Raw genomic sequence first — 17,454 nt, forward strand, 5'->3', positions numbered from 1 at the left:
TGTTGTGGAATAGATTTTGAGAAAATGTGATTAATCAAAACACATCTATTTGGAAACTTAGAAGGGAAGTTTTCCTCTTGGAAATTAATGTTATTGTTGCTACTGAGCATTAGGAAGATTTTGCTTGTCAGAAGGTTGTAAAAGGATATCACATGACACTGGGACACTGCAACTGTCATAAATATGAGTCAGTTGCCAATTTTGATCACCTAACTATGGGGATGCCACAACAGTCATGTGAAAAACTATCATAAGTCACTTTTTTCAGTGTTGTTGTAACTTTGAATGGTCACTAAATGAACTAAATGAGGACTACCTGTACATGAGTTGGAAAGTTTAAAATTGGGATGTAGTTAATGCAGTATAAAAGCCATTTAAAGATACAGTCGCATACACAATTATCTGAAACTACCATTCTAAATGTGTATGTGTGTGTGTGTGTGTGTACTGTGAGAGAATCGGTTATCCCACTATCATTAGGGCATACTTATTATTGCTTATGGCTATTTAAGAAATTACTTTTGGCTTCAAGCATACAAGTTTAATTTATAGGATAGCGCAGTGTTTAGGATTCAGTTGTCAATTTTTGCTTCAGGTCCTATACCTATGAATTTAGCACCTCTAAAGCAACTACATATTTTCCTGGGGTCAGAGAACAGTTATGTGATCCTCATCAAAGTTCTGTCTACTTTAAAAGGTTATAGATAAATGTTGTGTTTGTGCTCCCAGATGCTCCAAAATGTCATTTCAGATTATTTCCAGAACATTGCACAATCCTGTTAGGTTTAACTTCAGAATGAATGATTGTAAAAATTCACAGTCTGATTATTTAGTGATTTAGGCAACCATGGAGATTAAAGAAACTTTGGGCTGCTTCTATTGATCTCTAAACTATGGTTTGAGAAATCAAAAGTGAAGGTGGTGGAAAATCTCTTTTCTGTTTAGTGACTCATTCTTTCACGAATGATCTATGAAATCATATGTCACCAACAAATTGGGCTGACCCTCTATTTTTCTACTACTCCTCTTTCTCAATCACTCCCCCAGCTAATGGACTGCTATAGTACAAATTATTGCCAAAATTCTGCCCAGATTATTGGGCTTGGGCTTGGTTCAGGAACTGTATAAAAGCAATACAGATTACCCCTTACTGAAGGATGGGGAGATGAGGTTGCACAAAGTAATGGACCTAGATTAGAGATGCATACTTTTTGAAACTACTAGCCAATACATAGTGCCAGAGATCAGGTAAGTCCTTGTTTTGATGCAAGCCAGATTTATTTATTTCAGAATAATGTACACAATAATAAACACACATATACTAAGTAAAAGCATAATGGAGAAAACGCTGTGTAAGTGAAGGGCTCCAAATTATTCAGGCAACTGAACTGAATCATTATGCCGTAAAGAAGGGTAAACATTCACACCCACACACATACCAAAGTTGCTGTCAAGTCTGACTTGAAGGAAATCCAAATCCTGTGGACGAGAAATCTTCCTTCTGAGTCTTTTCTAAAAGATGGCACATTGAATTGCAACTTTGTACCACACTACAACTGGCCAAGTACCTGTTGCATTTACTCTCAAGAGTTGTAAGCACTAAGCAGCAGAGAATAAATCGGAAACAATAGCAAGAGTTACTAAGAGAAACGCTGCAAGGTAAGTTTCATTTGTATTGACCTTGTTTTGTCTCGAACTCAAGGGCATAGTTTTGTTCCAGTGAGATGAATTGGAGCCTGCAACCCTTCTAATACAAATTGCCTTTTGATTTCCAACTTAATTTTAGTTGTGTGTGTGTGTGAATGATTGGCTCTTGTGTTGCAGACATTGCTTTTTAACAAAATAGTTTCAGAGTTCAGTCCCGTTTTGTGAGATGCACAGGGCTCCATTTCTGCAGCGCGCAGCAGAGGAGTGACTTGCCCTAGTGTCACTCATTTGCATATTTTCCTGTGCAGCCCTCCCAATCAGATCTGAAAGACACACCATACTAATTATCCTTAGAAAGGGAGGGTTGTCATGGCAACTGAGCACTTTTTAAAGCACTAGGAATAGTGTTCATTATTGTTCAGTGTCTTTAGCAGTGCAGGGAAAAGGTCCGGGTGGCAGTTACTTTCCATATGAATTTTGCCTCTGAGAAATATGAATCTGCAGTGCACCCACAACCCCTATGAGTTGGTGAGTGATATCTTATTTATTTGGTGTTGCAAGATTTCAGTTCTTTCTTGTGTTTTGAGAAACTGGGCATAGAAAAGTATTTGCACAGGGTGCAAACTTGCAGCAGAGAAAAAGCTTACCATACTATATTTCTTCTGTGCTAACTCTACTCTAAGATCTTTCATATTGTAGATGAGATTTTGATATTTATTGTGCTTTGTTTCCAGGCAGAAGGTTAATACTTTGTTGCCTGAATATAAAGTATTGGCATATACTTCTGTCTACTAATAAGAATACTAAATACAGATTTCTTATTTTTTTTTATTCTTTATCTTCACTAATGCAGTGAAATGCAATCCAGATTTCCCAAATAGTGGACTGTTTAAATTATTTTAGCGGAGAAAAAAGGGGAAATAGTATTACAATTTTTTTTTAAAAAACACAACTTACAAAAGTACTTGCAATTTTCTGTTTCCTAACATAACTCTCTCTCTCCCCTCCCTCTCTCTAAATATATATAGATATATAGAGATATATAGAGAGAGATATAGAGAGATATATAGATATATAGATAAATAGATAATTTATACACATTTGCACACATTTCATGGCGCTATAAAACATTTTATACACTTCATGGGTATTCCAAATGTGTTGCTTTGACATGATTTTAAATAAATAAAAATAGAATCTATTTCAGAAAGGAGTGATAAGAAATATCTTAATGAACTTAGATATTTGACTGTTTACAGTAGATTGATCAAGATGCTTTAAAAGTGCTGTGAAAAGTTGCTGTTTTTAGTGCTCATCATCACTTGTGCATTGCGACTTTGTACTTAAACTTGGGAATGAAGACAGTACTGTACTCTAATCGTACAAATTTTAGCTTTTTTCTTCAAGTGTAATAAAAGTGGAATGTTGCATTTGAAGTATTTCAATTCTCTTTTATGAATTTCTGCCCATGTCTACAAAATATTTTTAACCAATCTAAAAACAATTTTCACAAGGGTAGCATCAAATTCTTTGGTGTTTATTGTAAATAACGTATTCATGATTTCCAAGCTATAGTATTAATGGGGATTTTATTAGTAATACTAAAAGTAAAACAGCAAATACTTTTTCTTCAATGCTTGCTCACAAAATTATTAGGAATATTTATGGTAATTTGTTGCTTAATTTTACAATTCTTGATACAAATTTCTTTTGGAATAATTGGCTAAGGTGTGTAAAACACATAGCACAATCTTTTAAAATAGGAAAAGAATGGAGAGCATTTCTGTATGGATGACACAATTCTTATTAAGTCTTAAAGGAATTATGCCCATATTTGTGCCAGTGGCATCTGATTTGCAAATAGGATTTGATTACCTCTTGGGAATGCAGATTAAGGCACTTTATTATTCCTTAGAGATGCCATGAAATTGTATCCTTGCCAAGGCTCCGTTTTACTCTGTCATTACTGTCAAGCATTTGGAATTGCTAAATAGCAATGAAGGCTAGTGAGTTGGGATTGCTCATTGGATTAAGCAGGATGTCTGGATTAGACAGAGAAAAAGACTCAAAAAGTAGATTTTAGCTCTGCAATTGGCTCTTTGGTTTATTGTTTTTGGAAGCCAAGATTATTACATTCTCTTAATTAAACTTCTGGGTCTAGCAATATCTTAGTAAATATGTAGTTCATTTACTAAAGCCATGGTCCCCAAATCCCATATACTAAATATTTGTATATAAGGTGAGGATTAAACATTCAGAAGAAAACTCTGTAAGTGAAAAAGTAGCACTCCTCTTCTTAAGTACTGATAGCATTTAATAGAAAGCACATCGTTTTACGCATTTATATTTAATGTACAGGGAGCCAAAAATTTCACAATTCTTTTGGAATGTCTGTAGGTTAGCAGATTTAGAATTAAATCTAGAATTTAGAATTTATCCTCCCTAAAAAACCAAAGGATGGTGATACCATACTTCTCATTTTGTTGAGATTACAAAGAAACATTAAAAAAAGCTATAATAAATTATTTAAGCCAGCATTTTGTTTCTGCAGAATATTATGGGGAATCCATGAATGGAACATTACATACATTGTCACCTTATTCATGTTCACTAACAACTAATATACTGTAGATAAGCATTCTGATAATATGATTTGTGTTCTGATAATGATGGATAACTGTATCTAATCTATATACTACTAAAACTCTCATGACTCTTTATTTGTAATCTTCAAGTGTGCAAAAAGTACATCATAGGCAACAATTTTTGAACCAAGATACCTCAAATGGTCTAACTTACAGAATGCATCCAAAATCCAGGACTCATGACTCCCGTGAGTTTGAAATTTAGTGGCCATTTCAGTGCTACTGCAGTGCTGTTCAGAGGTTCAGTAAATTGGTCCTGCCCTGCCTTTTCTTTAGCTGCTGGAAATCAGTAGACTGGTTCCAACCTAGCCCTCCAGAGTCCTGATAGACTGTTCCTACCATTGGCCACTGGAAATCAGGTAGACCAGCCCTGCCATCAGTTGCTGGAGGGTGGTCACTCAAGCTGGCAGGAAGTCACAAAGTGTTCCTATTCCATTGCTTCTTTGCCCTTAATCAATCTATTCCTCTATTTAAGTAAGGAAATATCTCTGAAATAACGACCCAACAGGTCATGGGTTGACTACTTTGCTTTTAAAGCTGCTCAAGATACTGGCCATCCCTATATCAAACTGCAGATTCCCGATTTAACTATATGATGTGTACTTCTTTATGTTCTAAATTTCCCTCCATTCACTTTCCTTGGTTGATCATCCCTAGTTCAGTATTATGAGCAAGGAAGAAAACCTCCTTTTGGCACATCAAGTATAATACAAGTAGTCCCCAACTTTACATCCATTCGCTCAACAATTATTATACTTGCATTGGAAAAAAAAGATGTTCAGCTGATCCATGGATTTCCAATGGTCACAGCATCCCCATGGCCATGTGGTCACATTTCAGATACTCATCTTACAGTTATGACATTGCCGCAAGCTGTGGTGCATGGTCACCATTTGCAACCTTCCCTTGTCATTTTCCCGCAAGCAAAATCAAAAGGAACCCATTAGGAAAGATCGCAAGTTTCTCCAGTATATTGTTCCTGCTACTTTTTCTCCAGGGAAGGCCCCTGAATCTCATACTCCAGAACACCTGCCACACTCTGTAGAGTCTGCTCACCTGCAGTATTCCTCTCACACCCCTCAGCAATCTGTCTGCACTCCCCAGCACCCATCTAAAGTTCTCACCAGCTTGCCAGTACCCCTTACTGGTCCTCTCATGGCCTTGCCTCTCCCCCCCCCTTAAAGTTTCTGCCAGCCTGTCTGAGGCCTCCGTCCACTCTACTGCAGCCCCCACGACCCCACCTGCATTCCATAATATACGTCTGAAGAAAACCACACCATCTCATGCTCCTTATTTGGGAGTCCACCCCTTTTCGCTAAATGATCTCCATAGTATGGCTTTTACGATGGCAACCGGGACCCTCAGGATTTGCCAGCACTAAGCAATGGGATCATATGACTTTGTGCTTTATTATCACTTTTCCTAGCCCCAACTGCCTTTGTAACCTATATTCTTGCTTCCTCATGCTCATTTTTAAAGATTTCAAAGTTGTAACTTCTCATACAACTTTTGTTGTAACTCCTTCATTATTTCTGAACATAATCAGTTTTATACATGCAAGTTCTTCACATAGAATATGTACAGAGAGATACAAAGGAAGTGAGAGAGGGCGTGAGAATGAATTTGGGCATTTGTAGCCCAGAATAAATTATAAAAAGATAATCAGTCTTAAGTAGAAAGGGCTTACATGAGCAGATTGATATTTGTACCACCAAACAACTCTTTGGTATCTCCTCTTTATTAACCCATGCACTGGTTTCAGAAAGTTTTCCCAATCCACCCGAAAGGGCTTGAAAAGAATGGAGGATGTTGTTTTGCCCACTGAATTACTCCATTAATTGAAATTAATATTTAAAAATAATGCAGCTGTACTAATGCATTTCATATGTTTAGTGTCACTCATTCTTTGACATACCCTGAATCTCTTGTTTACAGATTCACAAATTTTATAGCTAATGAAATGCACCTGATTATGTTACATTTTAGATGCCTGACCAGTTTGATCAGAATGTGGTTTTGAACCAGTTGTGCTACTCCGGTATGCTCGAAACAGTTCGGATACGAAGAGCAGGTTTCCCTGTGCGGAGGCCATTTCACGATTTTCACAAAAGGTAGCAATCTGTTTTGTTTAAGAGCAGATAAAGAAAGGAAAATGAAATAAAGCAATTAAAAATAATATCATTGGTTTGTTTCTACAGATACAAAGTCCTGATGAGAAATTTGACTCTCCCTGAGGATTTAAAAGGAAAGTGTACTGCCCTCCTCCATCTATATGATAGCACAACTACTGAATGGCAACTTGGAAAATCTAAGGTAAAATAAAAAATAAATAGAAATGCAAAGCCAGAATAATGATTAAAGCATCTTCTGTATTAATACACAGTGAGAGCTGGGCATTGCCTAAGTTCCAAAGCTAGACAGTTTGTAGCGATTGGTGCCCAGTTATCAAATAACTTCAGCTAACTATAGTAAACTATTTAATTTCTGTGCTACCCTGTGCAGCATAAATACAGGATAGATTTGCTAAGAACAGCTAAAATGAAATGTAATTCTCTAAAAAAAATGTCCTAGCTAATTGAGTATGAATGAAAAAACAATTAATTTAACAGACCTCTGGCAAAATCAGAACAATGGCAACTAAAATATTTGTACAATGAGCAGGCTGGGCATAGCATAAATTCCTGCTCTTTTAACTCTTCGGGTAGGCAGTAGCTGAGTTCAGTCAGTGGGTTCAGTTATGATCTAACATTGCTGAGAATTTTTTGATTGTGATTTTTGCATCTAAGGCAAAGAAACTAACCCAGTCCGTAATTGAAATAAGCATTCATCCAAAATGCAGAGAACGTTTCTTTATTTTCTTCCTAGGCCCAGGTCACCCTGTATATCTTCCCCATGTTGAATCAACCCTTAACCCTGTATACTTGAACTACTCTCTCCCTCATTCATCCTCCAGGCTCTTTGGACCCAATCCAGTTCCACCTAAAGAAAGTCATCTTCTGTCTTCTCCACTCTCATCCATACACTTTGTCTCTTGTCCATTAACAGCAGTGCAATCTTTCTTTTCCATTGCAGTTGTCGTTCTTCATGTGACTGGGAGTGTTTTAATCCATCCACAATTTTAGCCCATTTTCTCTTCATTTTCTTGAATATCTCTAGCCCTGATGAGCCCTAGAGAATTCAAGAGAATAAGGATGGCAGGTAGCTGGAAGCAACAGTTCACTTTAAATCACTTCCATTATTTAACATTTCAAATAAATACCGTATTTCCCTGAAAATAAGACCCTGTCTTATTTTATTTTTTTTGAACCCTGAAATAAGCGCTTGGCCTTATTGCCATGCGCTCAAAAGCCCAATTGGTCTTATTATTAGGGGATGTCTTATTTTGGGGAAAACAGGGTAGATATGCAAGTACATATTTCTTTAGTCATGGGTATCAGCAAAACACACATTGCAGGTATGGTAGAGATGTTTGCCACAAGAGTTGTGCATGTAGGCTCCACATTATTTAATCTTAAATTATATATGAAGGTATATTATATGTGGCTGCAGAATATGCACAATCTCAATTGCAAAGCATTAATGCTTCCACTCCCAGTTGTTTAATATGAATTGTGGCCTAAATAAGCTTTTCACATTTAAGTATGTAAGTCTATTTGCACAACCAATATATTTCTTTTGCATTCATAAATCTTCATCTCTGCAATAATTTTCTTGCAGTTCCTTAGCTTCCATATCCTATGTAGCATTTGTGATTTTTTTTCCCCCAGCATAAGTTAATATGAAATTATTAATGACTTCTAGACATATAGTCAACTTTTCTTACTGAGACATTCTGCTCATTAACAAGTAGCTATGTGCATGAGAGCTCTTCTGTTGTAATAAACAGAACTTTTATTTAAACATTTATTTAGCTAGCTAGTTAACTATGGTCCCAGGGGAAGAGAGATCGGAAACTCTTTCCAATTCCTAGATCTAATTCCCCAGTCTCATTTTAAGAACCTAGCAACTAGACTACTTGACACTCTGGGCTTAGATTGTTGCTTTTTAAATACCAAGTCTGTAATAAAGCCAACCTCATTTATAATTTAATAATGGATGCGGGGACAAACCTGAGATATTTGACCAAGATTTGCCTGAATGAAGATAGTGGTGATGTCACTTATATGGAGATCTGTCCAATCAGAATTCATCTTCTGCATTGGTCGCAACCCAGAGCAAGGAAGTGGTGTAACAATTATGTACTCAGCAACCCTAGCTATTGTAAGAACTGCTGTTCCTTTGTTGGCCAAACATGAGGCCTGCACACATGATGCTAAGCAAAGGGACAACCTGGGATGCCATCCAGCTGCATGATGCATACCTCATTAAGCTAGTTGATTCTATTGTGGAGGTCCTTGTGGATTCACCCAGACAGTTAATACTAGGTCATTTCAACCTCCCTTCTTTGGACTTTTAGAAGGCTTAGGAGTTTATGGCTGCAAAGACAACCATGGGCTGGACCCAGGAGATCATTAGCCCATAGTTTGCTGCATCTTAGATGGTATTCACATCAAAGAAGATGCTTCTGGAGGAATTTTCTATCAATTTACTATCATGAACAGATGAATTTTTGTAATGAGGGCTCACTGTGGTGGCCAACCTTAGAAATTTGCAGGGACCATTAAGATGGTCTGTCTCAGAATCTGATGAATGCAGAAGGTTTTAGAGTTTGGGCAGTTCCCAAATGACTAAAGGCACATTGTATTAGATGTTTTATTGACCATTGTAATATAGAGGCAACTAGGACATTTAACAAAATCACTCCTGAATGGTCTCTTGCTGTTCGGTGATCTGTGCAGCTCCTTGGTTAACTAGTGAGCCCATGAATTAAACCATAGAAAAGATCCCTGAAGTGATGCTGGTGGGGAAAAAATGAGCATGACCAAACATAAGAAAGAGTCCCAAATTCAATTTATTCTATGGGATTATGGTCAGCAAAGTATAATAACTTCCCTTTTCTCATTGTTTCCACAAAATGCTGGCCAACTACACTAATTAAAGTGTACGGGACTCTTTTGGGGAAGGATGAAGTAAAAAAATCTATTATAATTTTCAATTATCTGGCTTAGCATTTCTTTGATAAAATTGTTTGCATCCATCTCATATTTCAAGCAAGATGGCAGAATCTATTGAGACGAGAGAAGTGATGTCTTGAGGTATTATTTGGAAAACCTTTGAGCCCTTGGACCTCAAGGAAATGGACAACATCACTTGCAATATCAGTTCTGCCATTTTATCAACTGGACCCACCTTACCTGGTTAAACAGCCAAATGTGGGATTGGGAGTTGGATCTGGGCTGTAATCAAACCCCTTTGAGAACAGGGAAGCTAACAGTGTTCCTTAAAGAGGCACTGGTTTATCTACTTATCAAGAGACCATCCATCCATCCATCTATTCATCCATCCATCTATCTATCTATTCTAAGGGAGCGAGGGGCCAGTGGTCATGTGAGGGTTAATGACCAGACCCCAGCAGATCGAGTCAGACAGTTAAGAAGCTCCTCCTCCTCCTGCTGCTTCCCAGCTTTCTGACTCGATCTGCTTGGGATCAGAGCATCTATCTAATCTATCTAATCTATAACTACCCTTTTCACAGTAAGTTAGACTTTTTCTGACCAAGAAGCAAAGGGTATTATGGAGAGGGAGAATTTGACCCCCTGAACATTTTGTTATAGAATGCCTCAGGGTCCATTCCTCTTCCCTATCCTGTTCAAGATCATTTGCCAGTTTAGGGTGAAATATTCATATTCTGTTGATATCAAAATACATTTCCCTCCCCAGCCCCTTAGGAAATGCAGTGAAAATTATATCCTGGTTTCCAGAGGCTATCAAGGTTTGGATGGGAAACTCCATCCAAACAAGATGCAGTGGCTATTGATTCAGAGGCTGGTTGATTCCAGAACTGTGCCATCTTTGACCTTTGGTGGGGTGTACTTTCCTGGAAAGAGCAGATTTGCAAACTGGGATTCTTCTGGGCTCATGGTTCCTGCTTAAAAAGCCAGGAGGGTTTGCACAGCTTGGGTTGATGTGTCACTTGTGGCCTTACCTAGAACAGGATGCACTGAAGATTATCACTAATGCCCATTGCATCTCTTCATTAGTTTACTATAACTTGTTGCTGCCCTTGAAGACAGCCCAAAAACTTCACTGGCAGATATTTAGTGGTTGGTCTTTGTAATGCCATATTATATCTTTCTGCACTATCAGTAGGTTTTTTCAAAGCACAATTGAAGGTACTGATTGCTATGCATAAAGCCCTGAAGGGCTCAAGGTCTGGGTCAGGGGTGAAATCTAAAATTTGTTACTACCGGTTCTGTGGGCGTGGCTTGGTGGTGGTAATGTGACTGGGTGGGCGTGGCCAATTTTTTTTTTAACTTTTAAAAGCATTTTTTCTACAACCTCTTCGGCGAAGAGATTGTTAAAAAATGCTTTCAAAAGCCTCTGATGATCCCAGCTGAGTTGCCTGATAGGCAGAGGCTTTTTTAAAAAGCTTCTGCCATCAGGCAACTTAGCTGGGATCATCAGAGGCATTTAAAAGAAAAAAAGGGTTTTTTTCTTTTAAATGCCTCTGACGATCCAAGCTGAGTTTTTTAAAAAGCCTCTGCGGATTTTTAAAAATCCAAGCTGAGTTTTTTAAAAAAGCTGAGTTGCCTGATCGTCGGAGGCTTTTTAAAAAACTCAGCTTGGATCGTCAGAGGCATTTAAAAGAAAAAAAGGGTTTTTTTCTTTTAAAAGCCTTTGACATCCCAGCTGAGCCGAGCGATCATCAGAGGCTTTTTTTTTTACTTTTAAAAGCATTTTTTCAGCCGAAGAGGTTGTAGAAAAAATGCTTTTAAAAGTAAAAAAAAAAAAGCCTCTGATGATTGTGCGGCTCAGCTGGGCATGGGAGGGGGAAGGGATTTTTGCTACTGGTTCTCCGAACCATCCGCCTCCATCGCTACTGGATCGGGCGATCCGGTCCAAACCGGGAGCATTTCATCCCTGGTCTGGGTGTCTTAGATATTGCTTTTCCTCAATAGTTTTTGCCCATCTATCCAAGCAACTAGAGTGTGCCTGTTAAGTGTTGCCACCTACTAGGAAGGGCTGAGTGGTGGGGACCAATGGTGAGCATTTTCTGTAGCAGCCATCATCCTCTGGAACATCTTTCTACTGAAACACATCTAGTTCTTACTTCAGAGCTTCTGGAATGTGGTGAAATTGTTACTATTTTTTGGAGGCTTGACCTATTGTGGCACCACTTCTTATTAGTACTATTAGTTAATCAACTTTAATTTTCAATTTGTATCTTGTTTTTAACTTCTGTAAACTCCTAATGTCCAGCTAATTTCAGGGAGATTAGATAAATATTATAAATAAATAAATAACACTTTACTTTTTTCCCCCAGACATTGAAATTTATTTATAATTTAATAAATACAAATTAATTAAAATACATTTGACGTATTTTCAGGTATTTCTACGTGAATCTTTGGAACAAATGTTAGAAAAACAGCGAGAAATAGAGGTTGGCAAAGCAGCCATGATCATCAGAGCACATGTCTTAGGCTACATGGCACGGTAAGAAATTAGGAGTTGTGTATTATTATTGAGTTGAACTCAAAAACATTTAAGTTAGTATAAACTCTGCAGATTGAAAGTTTGAATTCCTGAGGCACAAGATTAAAGCAATATTTGATTTTTATTTTTTTATTTTTTTGGTCAATATTTACTTGAACATTTTTTTGTGGGGGGAATAAAATAGATACTGAAATCAGGAACAGGTATTATGCTGTGTCAGTATTTGCTGCATTAAATTTTAACTCATATTATCAGATACATTGCATTGTTTTAATGTATTTTTACAATAATTAATGATTATCAATTTTTGTTAAATAACTACTTAATTAATTGGTTTAATTAATTGTATTATTACATTTAAATTGTACAGAATCAATTTACAGATCTTTAACCTATGTCAAAAATAACGAAAGTAAAAATTAGGCTATTTAGCAATAAGAACATCAAGTTCACAGAGCACACAAGGTCATTTACATTACATTGAAAATTTAAAGAAGCATAGTAATAAAACTTGAAATATGCTTCCGGTGGAACTTTTTTCTTTATTTTGGAATGTAATTTTAAATTATATTTCATACAGAATCTAAGGCCACAGTATATTAAGTAATATTTCTTATAAAATAATCCCTGCAAAAACAGAATATTTTGGGTCCTACCTGGAACTGATATTTGTTGTCTGTCATCATGTAAAATTGCATTCCCAAATCAGGCACTTTCCCAATTATAGCTTTTAGAATTTGCAAGATAGTTGTAATCCTTCAGGTTGCATTCCAACATGAAAGGATTAGACCTTTTTCTAGAGAACCTGGAGGTGGTTCTGAGTGCCATCATCTGATTATAAACATGTAATTGTGAATTATAAATCATTTATTTGGCTGTAATTCCAATGTATTCTGTTTGGAAAAAGGAGAGTTGGAATGCTGTTTTTTTATTATTATTATCTTTACTATGGTAGTAGAGAGAAAAAATGATCCAGTAGATGAAGTTATTTTTTTAATTAGCAAAGGATGGTAGGACTTCTTCTTGTGCCATATCCATCATCAGATGTTGGCGGTCATGTTGGCGATCCTATTTTTATCAACAGCTGCACAAAAAAGTGCTGCTGAGTTTTGCCAAACCAGTCCCTTAGATTTTGAAGTCATGATGTTCTTCTTCTGCCTGGACCTCATTTGCCTTCAATCTTTCCCTGGAGGATTAAGTGAAGTATTTTTCCGGGTGTCCCATCACATATCCAAAATATTCTAGCTTTTGCTTTTTTATGACTAGGTGGTTGAATTATGTTTGATTTGTTTATCTAATGTTAGTTATTATGTACTGAAGTCTGAAGAGGTGATTTAATCTGTTTCTTCCCTGCATAGATCAATAGATAGTAGTCCAATAGCTGCTTAAACAATGAGGTCATTCCTTTTATGTGCATATTACTTCTATCTATATATATTGAATGATATGTCCTTTATAAGAGCAGAAAATGCTTTTCTTAAGGACAAATAAAGTTTGATCAATGTTGATACACACATAGGTAGACCACAAATAAAAGCTATTAGGGCAAGATTAGGAAAATGTGTTTGTTCAGTCAAGATGCATTGTTCCCTTTTGTAATGGCTCTAGTCTTCCCAGGGGACCAGAAATGTGAAGCACAAGGAAAGAATGTTTATGGGAGCTGAGTCCACAGACTTCTTTTACTATCTGGAATCTTTAATTTGTGGCACGGGTAGTGATTGCTCAAACAGTTGTTCCATTATGTCTTCTTCACATGAGTTGTCTCTGCATCTCATTTCAGAAAACACTACAAAAAAGTCCTTTACTACATAGTTATCATACAGAAAAATTATAGAGCTTTTTACTTAAGGAGGAGATACTTATTGCTGAAGAAAGCAGCCATCACCTTCCAGAAGCAGATGCGAGGTCTGATTGCCCGCCGTATTTATAGGCAGCTGTTGGAGGAGAAGAAACAGCAAGAGGAAGAAAAAAGGCAAAGGGAAGAGGAGGAAAGGTATGGAATATGTACTTGCTTTAATATATCTGGTAAGCAATTTATATTAAACAGAGTTTTTAGAACAGTTTATGGAAGTTATTGACAAGCCTTCAGAAGCTATGTCTTCCTTTCGTTTGCTTTGATGCCTTTTCACCCTTCCTGACATTTTCTAATTATCCTTTTAGAAAACAACAAAAGATGGAAGCAGAACGTCTTGCTCAGCAGGTTAGCCATTTGTTTCCTACTTTGTTCATGTTAGATTAATTTATTGTGATAATTATTGGGATGAGGGAAAAACCCTGCGGTTTGAAAAATAGCATATTACCGACACTTATGATAAAAATGATTTCTGCACTGTTTCTGCAGGCTAAGGAAGCACTTGCAGCTATTCCCAAACCCCCAAAAGAACTAAAGCAAGACTTGGCGAGTCATAAAGAAAACAAGCAGGTGGAGGAGATCCTGCGCCTGGAAAAAGAAATTGAAGACCTGCAGCGCATGAAGGAGCAGCAAGAACTGACGTTGACGGAAGCATCACTGCAGAGGCTGCAGCAGCTCCGAGATGAAGAGTTGAAACGCCTGGAAGATGAAGCCTGTCGCGCTGCACAAGAGTTCCTGGAGTCTCTGAACTTCGATGAAATCGATGAATGTGTCCGAAACATTGAAAGAACCCTCTCCGTAAGCAGCAGTTTCTGTGCAGAGTTTAGTGACACCACAGGCACTGAAAAACCCAATTTTAATTTCAGCCAGCCATATCCTGAGGAAGAAGTTGATGAGGGCTTTGAAGCGGATGATGATGCTTTCAAGGATTCACCTAACCCAAGCGAGCATGGCCACTCGGATCAAAGGACGAGTGGCATTCGGACAAGTGATGACTCTTCCGAAGAAGATCCGTATATGAATGACACAGTTGTTCCAGCTAGTCCCGCCATGGGCAACAATACGCTTATCCCTTCTATCCTTGACTCTCTTAGTCTCCACAACTCTTCAAGCGGGGAATCCACATACTGCATGCCAGAAAATATTTCCCGCCAACCCCCTAATGCTGCAGAGCTAATTTCTCCTGAGGCAGACTATGATTATGACCAGGATGACTATGAGGATGGTGCTATCACTTCTGGAAGCAGTGTGACCTTTTCTAATTCTCACAGTAGCCAGTGGTCTCCTGACTATCGCTGTTCCATAGGGACATACAACAGTTCTGGAGCATACAGATTTAGTTCTGAGGGAGCTCAGTCTTCTGTGAGTAGTTTCTTTTCTTGCATTATGTACTGTTGGAGATTAAGAGTAATTTTAATCTGGTCAAATCCTATTGTTATACATAATGCAGAACAGTTCTCTTTATCAAAAACTGTCCTTGATTTGCCATCCAGATATTAACTTTTACTAAATTCTTTTCCTGCTTTACTGGGCAGTCTTCTCTTCACTCATGGCTAGTCTCCCCCGAGGCTTCTTTTAATGGCTGCTATGTATTGCAAACTTTGGCCTTTTGAGTTCATTAACACAACTGAAATGAAACACTTCTCAAAACCACATCTTGTATAACAAAGAAGTCTTAAATGATCAGACTTACTAAAAAGTCCTTTAGGAAAGTGTCAGAATTTGAATTTCTTAACGTGTAATATTTATTGCTTATTAACATATAAGTGATATAGAATAATCTATTGTTCAGAACTGCTCAGTAGTGCTGAAGTGTTGTTTTTAATGTGTCCTAAGTAAAAACTGTATTAAATATATAGGTGTAATTTTAACTGGATTTAATTAAATTTCCTTTTTGTTTAGTTTTATCTATATAATTTTTCCTTTTTTCCTCTGGCCTCAACTATCTTTTTTTTTTTTTTTTTACATTTTCAGACTGAAAAAAAAGTTGCATGACTCTAAAATAAAACCTTTGCATATTTAGTTAGATCATGACAGCTATTTTGCAATCATATTTATAGTGGCTATATTGTATATCAGAAATTAAATTTGATAAATTTTATTTATCACGATTGTAGCACTGCATTGGTGACAGATATATTGTTTTATTGAACAATGAAAATTACTTGTCAGAATTAATAGAAATTAAAAGTTACAGATTAGGACTGTAATATCAGACAACTTCACTTATTTTGTTGATTATTTTCCAGTTTGAAGACAGTGAAGAAGATTTTGATTCAAGGTTTGATACAGATGATGAACTTTCATATCGGAGGGATTCTGTCTATAGCTGTGTCAGCCTACCCTATTTCCATAGCTTTTTGTATATGAAAGGTAATTTATTCAAGAAACAATTTCTTTCTTAAGAATTCAATATTAGTGCATTACTTCTCTTTTGAAGGGAAACAAGTGGAAATCAGGATAATGTCTAGTCATTTTTAAATACTCAGAATCTTCCTTTTTTACTGATTTTTTTTAATGATCCAGCTGTTAGAATTAGTTTTATTGGTTTTGTCTCATCTGTGTTACTTTCTCATGATCTCTAGCTTGTTTAATGATGATGAAAGTAATTGCTGAAATAGCACATGCTTTATCATCATCTTTACCCATTATTCTTATATGTATGTATGTATGTATGTATATATGTATATATGTAAAAGAAAGCAGAGTAATGGACTATTTAAATCTGGGAAGTGGAGATGCTATTGCAGAGGGCAGGTACACTAAAGGAGGTGCTGAAGTTAAGACAGATTGCTGGTTTTTAATGTGTTAGTCATAATAGAAGATAGCTTGAAGGTCTGTGACCGCCAACTGTTAAATGCAGTATAGATCTATTCACACATATAGAATATTTATATGCATACATTATGCAATTTTTTCATTTTTTAATACCAGTTGGCTGCTTAGATTGTAGTTTTTGTAATTGCAGCGAAACTTCAGTTTAATGGACCTTAATGTAACAAACCTGATGCAGCGATCAAAGTTTCTATTGTATTTATATAGTTTACACTATTTGTCTAATGATGCTGTTGCAGATTATGCATTGTTTGATTTGATGGAGCCAGAAATAACTGGCATCTCCTTCACCAATTCATCTATTAAATCAAAGTTTCACTGTACAGTATGTTCTTTGGAATTGTGAAGTTCTTCAGCAGATTTTCAAAAGTTCTGTGATTCCACTAGGATGCCTGAAAGATAGGTTTTCGTGATGCATGGAACATTTTTTTAAAAAATCTGTCTTCTTCATTCCTGGCAGGTGGCTTAATTAATACTTGGAAACGCCGTTGGTGTGTCTTGAAAGATGAAACCTTCTTATGGTTCCGCTCAAAACAGGAAGCTCTTAAACAAGGTTGGCTGCATAAAAAAGGTGGTGGTTCATCTACACTGTCCAGAAGAAACTGGAAGAAAAGGTGGTTTGTCCTTCGACAGTCCAGGCTCATGTACTTTGAAAATGATGGTGAAGAAAAACTAAAAGGAACACTTGAAATACGATCAGCCAAGTAAGTAAGGCAGGGTATCTTCTGCAGTTAAAAACAGGTGAACCCAGTATATAATCATAATCATAAATAAAATCTACTAATTTGCAAGCTGCTATCTCTCATCTTCTTCACTGGAATGAAAATTGAAAATACCTCTTATTTTCCTGCCATGATCTTAGCTGAAGGGATAGTGTGC

At 36.8% G+C, this 17,454-nt stretch overlaps 1 protein-coding gene across 1 annotated transcript in view; it reads left to right on the forward strand.

The window, feature by feature from the left end:
- The window catches only part of MYO10 (myosin X), a 103,304-nt gene that overhangs the window by 65,853 nt on the left and 19,997 nt on the right, over positions 1-17,454 (forward strand). The window contains exons 19-26 of the mRNA XM_070940766.1: positions 6,279-6,403; positions 6,491-6,605; positions 11,782-11,888; positions 13,669-13,881; positions 14,049-14,088; positions 14,230-15,102; positions 15,990-16,113; positions 17,036-17,279. Of these exons, the coding sequence (XP_070796867.1) occupies positions 6,279-6,403; positions 6,491-6,605; positions 11,782-11,888; positions 13,669-13,881; positions 14,049-14,088; positions 14,230-15,102; positions 15,990-16,113; positions 17,036-17,279 (1,841 nt within the window). The remainder of the gene's footprint in view (positions 1-6,278; positions 6,404-6,490; positions 6,606-11,781; positions 11,889-13,668; positions 13,882-14,048; positions 14,089-14,229; positions 15,103-15,989; positions 16,114-17,035; positions 17,280-17,454) is intronic.

This window comes from Pituophis catenifer, unplaced genomic scaffold, assembly GCF_029215685.1.
Source record: "Pituophis catenifer annectens isolate HBS135680 unplaced genomic scaffold, rPitCat1.0.hap2 SCAF_3, whole genome shotgun sequence".
In the NCBI taxonomy this organism is placed as follows: domain Eukaryota; kingdom Metazoa; phylum Chordata; class Lepidosauria; order Squamata; family Colubridae; genus Pituophis; species Pituophis catenifer.